The following is a 12,298-nucleotide window of genomic DNA, read 5'->3' on the forward strand; positions in this document are numbered from 1 at the left end:
GTATTTTTAGCACAAAGACCCTGTACGTGTTTTGTTACGTGTATATCTAAGTATTTCATTTTCTTTGGAGTGATTAAAAAAGGCGTATTTTTAATTTGGTTTCCACATGTTTGTTGTTAGTATATAGAACTGTGATTGATTTTTTGTGTGTTGATCTTGCGTCCTGAGACCCTGCTGCACTCACTTACTAGTTTTAATTCTAGGTGTTTCTTGTTTGTAGATTCCTTGAGATTTTCTATATAAGCAATCATGTCATCTGCAACTAGAGATGGTTTTACTTTTCTCTTCCCAATCTGGATGTGTCTTATTTCTTTTTCTTGTCTTACTGCAGTGGCTAGAACTTCTAATGTTAGGTTGCATTACAGATGTGAGAGTAGGTATCCTTATCTTGTTACCAATCTTAGAGGGCAAGCACTCAGTCTTTCACCATGAACTATGATGTTAGCTATAGGTTTTTTGTAGATATTTTTTATCAAGTTGAGGTAATTCCCCTCCATCCCTAACTTACTGAGAATTTTTATAATGAATGGGTGTTGGATTTTATGAAATATTTTGTGTGTGTCAACTGATACGATCAAACGGTTCTTCAGCTGTTGATATGGTAACTTTGTTGATTTTTTAATGTAAATAAGCCTTGTATACTTGGAATAAATCCCAGTTGGTCATGAGATATAATTCTTTTCATATATTGCTGAATTCAGTTTGCTAAGTTTTGTTGAGGATTTTGTGTCCAAATTCATGAGAGAGATTGGTCTCTAGTTTTTTTGTTTGTTGTTGTTGTTTTTTGCTTGCTTTTGTTTTTTTTATACTTTGATTTTGGTAAAACGGTAATACTAGCCTTATAAAATAAGTTGAGAAGTATTCCCTCCACTTTTATTTTCTGAAGAGATTTTGTAAAATTGGCGTGAATTCTTTTTTTAAATGTTTGGCAGAATTCTCCATTGAAACCATCTGAGTGTGGAGATTTTTCAAGGCTTTAAAATTATTTTTCAATTTGTGTAAGAATTACAGGGCTAATTCAGATTATCTGTTTCATCTGGGTTGAGTTTTGGTAGTCAGTGGTTTTTGAAGAATTTTTCCAATCTTCCAAGTTGTCAAACTTCTGAGTTACCTGTAGTATTCCTTTGTAATTCTAAAGTTGTAGTATTCCTTTATTACCCTTTTAATAGCTTCCAGATCTGTAGTAATATTCCTGTTTCATTCCTGATATTGGCAATTCATTTCTTTTTAATTTGTCATTCTTGCTAGAGGTTTATCAAATTTTTTTTAAATTCCAGCTTTTTTTCCTATTCTATTTTCATTGTCATCAGCTTCTGCTCCTTATGATTTTATTCCTTCTGCTTTACTCTTATTTTGCTTTTTTTTTTTTTCTAGTTTCTTGAGGTAGGAACTTAGATTACTGATTTGAGATTTTTTTTCCTTTGTATATATAAGCATTTAATACTATAAGTCTTCTCCTCAGCATTGCTTTAGCTGTATCTCATATTTTGATATGTTGCATTTTCATTTTTATTTAGTTGTATGAGTTTTTTTTTTTCTTTTAAACTGCTTTGTTAACTTCACAATATATAATGAGCATCTTGCCATGCAATAGGGTAAAACTCCCCTGCTGACAGAATCTTACAGATTGAGTCAAAATACAACATTCAATTGGAAGCTGGTCATAGGAGACCCACAAGAGACATGTAACACCAAAAGGTTTACAACAAAGGTACACTGAGAACTGTAAGTTTAGGAAGCAGGTGTGTCTTCCTTATTAACTTCAGGGAAAACATCAGGGATTCAAGGCATCAGGCAAAACTCCTCATGATGGTCATGGTGAGGTGGGTCAATGCTAACTGCCCCCAGACTGTGACAGAATTGCTTTGCCTTCAGCTGTCTCACCTCCCCAGCCCCCTAATCCTTTCCATATTCTCTTCTCTCATCCTTGCCTATGGTTCTCCAAGCCTCTGAATCATGACCCATCTATACTGCGGGATGGGCTGCCTAACAAGGAACAGCCTATGAATTACTCTAGGCACACAACAGTCACCAGCTTCCAAAGGAAGGGCCAAGGGCTCTCCTTTACTAGCAACGTACTTCTTCTCATCCTTTTTTTCATTTTCCTGGTTGGCATTGTCCATGTTGAGACTTTTTACTGCTTGTTCCTCTTTGGACACCATTGCTCCTGGTTCCATCCTTGCAGTCTCCTGCTCTTCTCGATTCTGTAAGTGTGCCGACGTGACACACCTGCACACACTTAGACCTTCTACCCTTTGGGGTAGCTCCTGCCCATATGCCCTCAGGGCAACCAGAGCAAGAAGGGAATGAGCCAAGGCCAGGTCTGATGCTAGAGCGAGGTGTGCGAGTTGGCATTGGCGGGTCACGGCTTAGTTGTATGTATTTTTAAATTTGCTTTGAGATATACTCATGAATTATTTGGAAGTAGGTTAACTTCCAAGTGTTCATTGAATTTCCTGTTGTTTTTCCGTTACTCATTTCAAGTGTGATTACATTATGGCCAAGGAACATATTTCGCATGACTTCAATTTAAATTTGTTGAGGTTTCATGGGCCACGATATGGACTATCTTGGTGCACATTCTATGGCAGCATAGAAAAAACATGTATTCTGTTGTTGGGTGGAATGTTCTATAGATAGATGTCTGTTAGGTCTAGTTGGTTGACAGTGCTGTCCAAGTCTGCTGAGAGTTTAGTGAAGCTACCCCATGGTACTGCTGCCTCAGCATCCATTCTGTTTGGCCAAGCGGCCTGTGGTGACCTTACACTGGTCCCTCCTGCGAGTGCATGACCTAGAGAGTCACAAGCAAATGTAAGATCCTGATGTGACTTCCCCAAAAGCCTTGTGATCAACAGTCTCCCCTGCCTCCCAGCACCTACCTGCCTTATGTGCCCCTAGAATAAGATCTCTGGGGCTTGCCAAAACCCCACTCTTTTGGTTAGAACTGACCAATCTGTCCTTAGCCTGGGAACCCTAAAGCAGTCTATCCAGGAACCCTATTTTTTTTTCATGAACCCTATTAAAAGCACGTGCCTCTGATTCTGTCTTTTTGTCTGCACTGTGCCTTGACCCCTCTCTTAGGCCCCTCAAGACATGCCAGTTACTTCCTCCAAGACCTGTTAATAATGAACATTCCTATTTCGATTCTTCTTCTTGTGTGTTGTTGAACCACAGCCCATGATCTGGCACCCTGTGCTCCACTTCATAAGTGTCAATTTGACACTTCTATGTCCTTGTTGATCTTCTGCCTAGTTGTTCCATATATTATTGAAAGTGAAGCCCTGAAGACTTCAACTATTATTATTGTCTATTTCTCCCTTTAATTCTGCCAGTTTTTACTTCATCTATTGTGGGGCTCTGCTGTTAGGTGCACACTCATTTAGCATTATTATATCTAGTCAATATGCAATACGCCTCTTCATCCCTGGTAATTTTCTTTGCTCTCTGATACCCACATAGCCACCCAACTCTCCTCTGGTTAATGTTTAGATGATCTTTTTCCATCCTTTTACTTTTTACCTAGTTATTTCATTATATCATTACACTGAAGTGAGTTTCAACAGATAATAAGGTCATTTAAAAATTCTATTTTAATAGTCTAATAGCCTTGTCATTTACACATTTAACACAGTTAATTGATCAGTCTGAACTTAAATCTACTGTTTTATTGTTTTCTGTTTGTCCCTTTTGTTCCCGGTCCTCCTTTCCTGCCACCTTTTAGATTTGAACATTTTTCAGCATACCATTTTAATTGACCTATTATTGTGTTTTTGTATATATCTCTGCATATTTTTAGTGGTTACTCTAGATTATAAATACATATTTAATCTCTCATAAGCTCTTTAGAAGCAATATTTTACTAGACTACACGGGGGAGCTGAAGGCAATGCTTAACTCACTGAGCCACCCAGGCGCCCCTACCCTCTCCCCTTTCTGTTGTGCTTGTCTTACGTACTGCATCTTAAACACTGAACACACTATCAAACAATATCATAGTACTTTCAACAGCCACATATATGTTAAAGATCTCAAAAGAAAAAAAATGACCTATTTACCATTTCTGCTGCTCTTCATTCTTTTTTTTTAAATTTTACTTATTTTTGAGACAGTGTGAGCTGGGGGGAGGGGCAGAGGGAGAAGCAGACTCCCCACTGAGCAGGGAGCCCGACCCAGGACTTGATCCCAGGACCCAGGGATCATGACCTGAGCCAAAGGCAGATGCTCAACCAACTGAGCCACCCAGGCGCCCACTCTTCCTTCATTCTTGATGTCCCTAATTTCCTTCCGTCATCTGTTTTCTTCCATCTGAAGAACTTCCTCTAGCAATTCTAGAGCAGGTCTGCTAGCAATAAATTCTCTTCCTTTTTCTTCATCTGAGAAGGTTTCCATTTCACCTTATTCCTGATGGGTAGTTTCACTGGGTAATGAATTTCAGCTGACAGTTCTTTTCTTCCAGTACTTTAGAAAGTCATGATGCTTCCTTCTGGCCTTGATGGCTTATGGTGAGAAATCCATGGTCATTTAAAATGTTGTTCATTAGCTGTTTTCAAGGTTTTTTCTTCGTCTTTAGTGTTGTGTTTTTTTTTTTTTTTTTTTTTGACAGAGATAGAGACAGCCAGCGAGAGAGGGAACACAAGCAGGGGGAGAGGGAGAGGAAGAAGCAGGCTCCCAGCGGAGAAGCCTGATGAGGGGCTTGATCCCAGACCGCCGGGATCACGCCCTGAACTGAAGGTAGAGGCTTAACGACTGAGCCACCCAGGTGCCCCTCTTCGTCTTGAGTTTTCAGCAGTTTGATGATGATGTGTCTGAGCTGGGTTTTTTGGGACTTATCCGTTTAAGGATTTGCTGAGCTTCTACAATAGATAGGTTTATGTCTTTTGCCAAACGTGAGACGTTTCCAGCCATTATTTCTGAGACTCCTGTGACATAAATGTCAGACTTTTTGGTATTGCTTCATAGGCCCCTGAGGCTCTTGTTTATTTTTTTTCAATCTTTTCTTTCTCTGTGTTCACTGGGATATTTCTATTGGTTTATCTTTAAGTTCGCAGACTCTTTATGATCTCCATTCTATTAAGTACACTGCATTAATTATATTTTTCAGGTCTAAAAACTTCCATTTAATTATTCTTTAGAGATTCTATTTCTTTTCTAAGATAGTATTTCCATCTGTTTCAAGAACGCAAGCCCTTATCTCTTGGGGCAAGTTTATAATAGCTGGCACCTGCATCATCTTGGCACTGGCATCTTTTGATTTCCTTCTCCTGAGTTGAAATTTTCCTGATTGTTTTTATGTCAGGTAACTTTAGGTTATATTTTGGACATTCTGAACATTACATTTGAGACTCTTGCATCTTGTTTAAATCCCACGGAGAAGGTTTTTGTTGTTTTTTTTTTGTTGTTGTTGTTTAGCAATCAACCCAGTTGGATTCAGGCTATGAGTATCCACCAGCCTTCCGTGGGATGTAGCTGCGATGTCAGTTCTGCTTTCAAAGGCTCTGCAGTTGTGTCTGAACAGGCCTCTGTTTGGCCTACTTTGTGGTCCACAGGGTTTGCATTATGGTCTACCCCTCAGAGTTCAGTTCTCAAAGCCTTTGGTATCTTTAGGGTGAGATACACATATTAGCTCAGAAGTGAACCTGGGAGTTCATAAATATCTTTCGAGGGTTGCTTTCCAGAGCTCTTTCCTCTCCAGGATCTCCCTCGTGTGTTCTGATTCTCTGGGGCTCCCCTTTTTGGTCTTCCAGCAGCAAAGCTGGGGCTCCAGTTACCCTGTAGTGCCTCGTCCTTCCACAACTGTACCCATACCTATGGCCAACAAGTGTCAGGGCAGAGAGAAAAATAAGCAACAGGATTTGCCCCACTTCCTGGGACCATAGCTCCTCTACCTGGAGGAAGGTTACCCTCTGTCAGAGTTGCAGGTGCCTGCGGGTCCTTTCCGTCATTGTTTTTGCTGCCATGAAGAAGTTGCTTGGTGGCTGGGGCATGAAAGAACAAAGAAAGAAAAAGAAAGGAAACTGGGAGATGGACCCAACTCTAAGTGTTAGAGGACTTCTCTTTCTGACAACTTGAGCCAGAACCAGAGGGCTTCTCTTGGAGCTCTGTTGTTTATGCTCTGGTGTCTACTTTCAGATTTTGGTTGCCTTGAGTCTTGAGAGCCTGGAAGGCAAATGGGAGACTCCTCACTGGTTTGGTGGTACTTCACATTCTGCTCTTCTTCTTCAATCTGCCTACTATTTACTTTTCAGAGTCCTTAAATAGCTGTTCCAAGCCTTCTGCCCAGGTTTTATGGTTGCATTCAGTGAGAGAGTTAGGGTAGACCGTACTGACTCTACATTACCTGGAATTACCTATTTTAAGATTGATTTCCAAGCATTCTCCATTCCAGGTTTTGCAATTAGTATACACATAGCATTTTACATTTTGCCCTGCGTGTTACAGCAGGAATCTTAGAAATTTTCAATTGCAAACATGTTTTAAGAGTGCAGGAGAGTACTGTTGACAGATTCATATTAGCTATCAAAGTCTTGTTGAATCTCTTAAATATTCCTTACATAAGCTGTCCTAGGAATTTTTGAATATAACTTACCAATTATCACCACATGTAGCCGCTTTATTAAGGGTCTGTGATACCGCAATACAGGTTAGACTATCCTTGTGGTCACGAGCCTGAAGTATCTCTTGACCAATCTCTCGAATATGAGTGGAGATGACCACAAAAATTCCACGTGAAAAACCAATCATGATGTAGCCATCACCGTACCTATAGCAACAAAGGCAACGACACAGTACAAGGACGGTGAACTGTCATCGGCAATACAGTAAATAAGTAAGTAGATTAGAACTAAGGAAATACAGAATATAATTTGTCGAGGGCCAGAAAATCTGCTACGTAGTTTCACATATTAAGTTATAGTCTATAATCTAGAAAATGTTACACATAGAAGTGAAAATGTTATGGGCAAAAATTAAATACAATTAGCAAGGAAAAACACATGGCTATCTTTTGGTAGGGAGCTTCTTGTGCATACCAGCTATAGCAGACAATGTTCCCGTAGCACTGCTGAAATTCCAGATCAATTGGGTTATCTGGCTCATTCAGATTATAAAGAAACAGAGTTTTCTTGCCAACCACCACACTGATCTGCCAGAAAAGATGAAGAGATTGTGAAATGAACTACCCAGTACTTCATGAAGACCAATAAGCAAATTCAAATAGCTGAACCTAATTTATGAAAACAATAAGCCAAGTTTACATTACATGTTGTAACTAATACGATAACAATGTGACTTTAAAAAATACATTGTACTAATATACAGTCTGGGAAGGGTCCTTGGCTTTACACATATCCACCTTTGAGAAATACACTAAAACAGCTGGGTGGACTAGCTTCTTAAAATGCTCTCTGCCTCTCATTAGAGCACTGCGCAGTGCGGGACTGTGAGGCTGACACAGTTCTGCTGAAACTGAACGCACGTTCGGAGTACAGAGCATCTTCCATCCTAACAGATCATTCTGATTTTGAGCCATCGGGGATTACAGTCCACACTGGTGGATAACTGAGCTTGGCTTTTTGCATCACTCTTTCCATCACCTGCAGGTCACTGGTCAGTGTGGCTAGACTAGCGTCCCTCTGTTACACACACAAGTCAATACTGAACTGTAATTCTCAGTAGAAGGTTTAACTGTGTGAGGGAGAGAAAAGAGTGTATTACTTATTTGCGCTCATTAAGGGTGATGGATTTCTATAAGAGAAACACTCTGACATAGTTCCTTGATTCTATCAATTATAAGTCACTATTGAGTTAATAATAGCTCTTTAAAGAAACAGAAACATTATTTCACTTAAATATATTTATATTAATTGTGAAAATCATCTGGATTTCGGGATAATAAAATGTGGCAGGAAAAATGCATCTAAGATGTTAACAAAAACTACAATTGCCAGAGTTCTGGTCACCACCTCTAAGAGAGTGAAAATGAAAAATCATATGGAAATCAATACTTCTGTTTATAAAGGTACTTTCACTGATTTTGCTACCACAAGAATGAGAAGAGCAACACCAGCTGTAGTAGGAAGATGTCCTCCTTTGCTGTGATAGCAGGTAGCTAGCTGCTGTCGGCAGCAGCAAAAGCAACATATGCCTCAGACACTGGAGCCTGTACTGACTGAATAAATGACAGACCATAATCTATTTATCACTGTACATTCTGAACCATTCTAGAAAAGGAGAAAGTATAGTGTACACAATTATCAAAGTAACTTGGCCATGGATGTGACTTAGCATTCTTACTGTGCTTTCAGCAGCAGACATTCGGTCGTCAGTCTTCATCATGGAAAACTGCATGTTGCTAGGCTCTGATCTCACTGCTGTCTGCAGGGATGGAAATATTATCACTATGAATAAGTGTAACCCTTAAATTCATTCTGAATATTAATAAAACCGGTAACCTGCTTTCACTTCTGTCATACCTGAAAACCCCACTGCTACAAACATCCAGAAATCCCGGATGAAACAGAATACATGCCTTATTAAATAGAGAGATAAGCTTGAAAGAAGGTAGGGAAAATTTCCAGAGACAATAAGCAAAGATCAAACCATAAACCAAAGTATGTGTAGAAACTGATGCTGTCGCTACCCAGAGCAGGTGGTAAGGAGACAATAAGGAAGCCCATGTAACTTGGGCTGAACTTTGGGTCAGAAAAAAAGCTGAGGGGCGCCTGGGTGGCAGAGCGGTTAAGCGTCTGCCTTCGGCTCAGGGCGTGATCCCGGCGTTATGGGATCCTCCTCCGCTGGGAGCCTGCTTCTTCCTCTCCCACTCCCCCTGCTTGTGTTCCCTCTCTCGCTGGCTGCCTCTATCTCTGTCAAATAAATAAATAAATAAATAAATAAATAAATAAATAAATAAATAAAATCTTAAAAAAGAAAAAGAAAAAAAGCTGAAAAAGTTCTTTTCAAATCAAAGACCTTCCTATCTTAATTATGATGTGAAGTTCGAATTTATACTTTAAGTGTCTACAAAGTCCTTGGAGTGTCTGTCAAAAACAAATCCAAGACCTCTTCCAAAGCTGCAAAAAATTTCTACAGACAAGCCCTGCTGAAGATGAGCTCACAATTCAAAACGTGAAGTCAAAAGAAATAATGCATCAAGAACAAAAGTCAGCAGATCTACAAATAACAGGATTATCAAAGAGATCATAAAATAATACATTAAATATGACCAAAGACATAAAAGGACTCATAAGTATAACAAAAGACTTAAAAAAAAAAAAGTCCAGACAGGTTTTTTAGAGAACTACAAAGTACCTTTCTTTATTAAGGGTACAGCTAACCCTTGAACAATGTGGGGGTTAGGGAAGCTGAGCCCCTACATAGTTGAAAATTCACATAAAATGTTGACTTTCCCCAAACCTAAGTACTAACAGCCTACTGTTGACTGGAAGCCTTACCAGTAATATAAACACTCAATTCATACATGTTTTGTATGTTATGTATATTAAATACCTTATTCTTATAATATAGCAAGCTAGAGAAAAGAAAATGTTATTAAGCAAATCAGAAGAGAAAATACATTTATGGTACTGTATTTATCAAAAGACATCCACATATAAGTAAACCCACACAGTTCAAACCCGTGTTGTTGAGGGATTAACTGTATACTTGACATACAGTATCCTATTAGCTTCAGGTGTACAACATAGTAATTCAATATTTATATATAAAATGATCCCCAGGGTAAATCTAGTTACTATCCCACTACATAAAATTATTATAATATTATTGACTATATTCCCTATCCTGTACATTATACCCTCATGACTTATTTTTTTTTTATAACTAGAAGTTTGCACCTCTTAACCCTCTTTGCCTATTTTGCCCTAAAGTACTTTCTAAAAATAAAAAGTAGAATCATTAAAATAAAAAAACTCAGGGGCGCCTGGACGGCTTAGTCAGTTGGGCATCTCCCTTCGGCTCAGGTGGGACTGAGCCCTGCATCAGGCTCCCCGCTTGGTGGGGAGCCTGCTTCTCCCTCTCCCTCTGCCCTTCTCCCCTGCTTGTGCTGGCTCTCTCTCTCAAATAAATAAATAAATAAATAAATAAATAAATAAATAAATAAATAAAATCTTTTAAAAAATAAAATAACCCTCAATAAGATAGAGGCCAGACAAATTTGAAGAAAGAGTAAACTGATTAAGTAATTTATCCAGAAGGTTGCACAGAGTGACAAAAAAATAGATACTGAGAAGATAAAGAGGAGTGCCTGGGTGGCTCAGTCGGTTGAGCATCTGACTCTTGGTTTTGGCTCAAGTCATGATCTCAGGGTCATAAGATTAAGCCCCACATCCAGCTCCCCAGTCAGCACAGGGTCTGTTCATCCCTCTCCCTCTGCTCCTCCCTCTGCTCTCTCTCTCTATATATAAAATAAATAAAATCTTTAAAAAAAAAAAAAAGAGAGATAAAGAGATAGAAGGTCCAATGTATATCTAACAGACACTCCAGAGGATGGAATAGAATGGGCAAGAAGTAATACTGAAAGAGATAATGACAGAATTTTCCAGAATTGATGGAAGACAGCAATCTTCAGATTTAAGGAACAAGACAAGTCCTTAGTAGGATAAATAAAAATAAATCCACACAAGTAACACTGGAGTGATCTCCAGAATAGTAAAGTCAAAGCAATTCAGAGACAACACCAAATAAAGCAATACTTTTAATGTATGCTTTGCTTACTACATGACAACTTAAATAGTATGTCTAATTCTAGAAGCATACTTCTTAGAGATCAGAAATGGGAAATAGCTATTTTGTATGTAGGTAATGGCTGAATGCAGTGATTTCCTGGGATGTTGCATAGCAAAATATTGTAAGGCCATGTCTTGATTCAGCGGAGGAAAAAAAATGCCAATATCAACTGATGATGTCTGATATGGGTATAAGTGTGAGTGGGGAGCTAATGCATTTGGACTTGTATATCTACCATTCTAATGCAAAATGGCACCAAAATAGAATGATCAAAATTTTAGGTTTCTAGAAAATATTTTTAAGAACCAGTTTAATCATGCTATGGTTCTACTCAACATGGTTGAGTTACTTCTGCCTAACTTTCAGCACTTTTCGGATACAGGAACCAATGTTCTTCTTCAGCCTTATTTTCCATAAATTCTCAAAGCCCTTATCTTCAGTCAAGCCACTCTTGAACAAGCCATGAACAAGCTATAAGTTTTTCCTCTTATCTCTGTCCATGTTGTTTTGCTAGGGTTGAATGACAGACTGTTAAATGTCTTATGGTATCCACTAAACCAAGTTTCAGTAGGGCACACCATTCCCTCCAGAGACTAAATTTGCAGCTTCCCTGGCAGCAGTGAGGTGTGAGTATATGACTAGGTTCTAGCGATATGAAAGGAAATAATAAATGCATATTCCATACTAGGTCCTCTAAATATTTCTTGCACTCCACCTCTCTTTCTCCCTTCCCTGGAGCAGAAGTCCAGATATGGTGCAGGTAACTATGCAGATGAGAACAAAACATCCTTGCAAATGGCAGAGCAGCAAGATGGAAGGCACCTGGGCCTGGATACAGCCTTGTGAAGCAGTTTCGCAAAGACGATCTGCCTACCTGTCTCTGTTACATGAGAAAGAGGAAAAAACCACCTGAACTACCACATTCTTAGAGCCCTTGTAATTTTGGACCTATTACAAAATTTATCCTATACCTTGACTGACTGAGAGCATCTGTCTTTTAAAGATTCATAATCTAACTTGCATTGAGCTCCTCCATCTCAGATATTACAGAACTTGTAAGCTAAACTACAAAATATGTCCATCATATAAGGCTGTGTGTGTTTCATCATGATTAGTTCTGTCTTCTTGAGAATATGGGCCTATGGTCGGCAGCTTCTACGATGATCCACAGTGATCCTCACCTCCTGGTTTCTTTGTGTAATCCTCATCCCTACCCCTCTGAGTGTAGGCTGGATGTAGGGACTCACTTCTACATAACAGAATATGGCAAAAATGATTTTGAGATCAGGTTATTTATTAAGAGATTGTATTGTGGCTTGAGTTTTGAATGGCTGCTCTCATGCTCTTACCACCTGCTATGTTGTGAGGCACTCTATGGAGAGATCCATGTGGCAAGGAAATTAGGCGGGCTTCTAATCAATGGCCAGAGAGGAACTGAGGTCCTAAGCCTAACAACCTGTAAGGAAGTGAACTCTTGTCAACAACCACGTGATTGAGCTTGGAAACAGATTTTTTCCCAGTCAAGCCTTCAGATGAAACTCCAGCCTTGACCAAT

At 39.1% G+C, this 12,298-nt stretch overlaps 1 protein-coding gene and 1 pseudogene across 2 annotated transcripts in view; both read right to left on the bottom strand.

Annotated features, from left to right (window-relative positions):
* WDR19 (WD repeat domain 19) overlaps nt 1-12,298 on the bottom strand; it is a 107,423-nt gene that overhangs the window by 67,139 nt on the left and 27,986 nt on the right. For both annotated transcript variants that reach the window (XM_040624959.1, XM_008701408.2), the window contains exons 7-9: nt 8,293-8,373; nt 7,029-7,141; nt 6,587-6,760 (exon numbers count right to left, since the gene is read on the bottom strand). In XM_040624959.1, coding sequence (XP_040480893.1) covers nt 6,587-6,760; nt 7,029-7,141; nt 8,293-8,373 — 368 coding nt within the window. The remainder of the gene's footprint in view (nt 1-6,586; nt 6,761-7,028; nt 7,142-8,292; nt 8,374-12,298) is intronic.
* On the bottom strand, nt 96-4,088 carry LOC103672675 (annotated as a pseudogene).

The sequence above is a fragment of the Ursus maritimus genome, unplaced genomic scaffold, assembly GCF_017311325.1.
Source record: "Ursus maritimus isolate PB19 unplaced genomic scaffold, ASM1731132v1 scaffold_8, whole genome shotgun sequence".
Classification (NCBI taxonomy): Eukaryota; Metazoa; Chordata; class Mammalia; order Carnivora; family Ursidae; genus Ursus; species Ursus maritimus.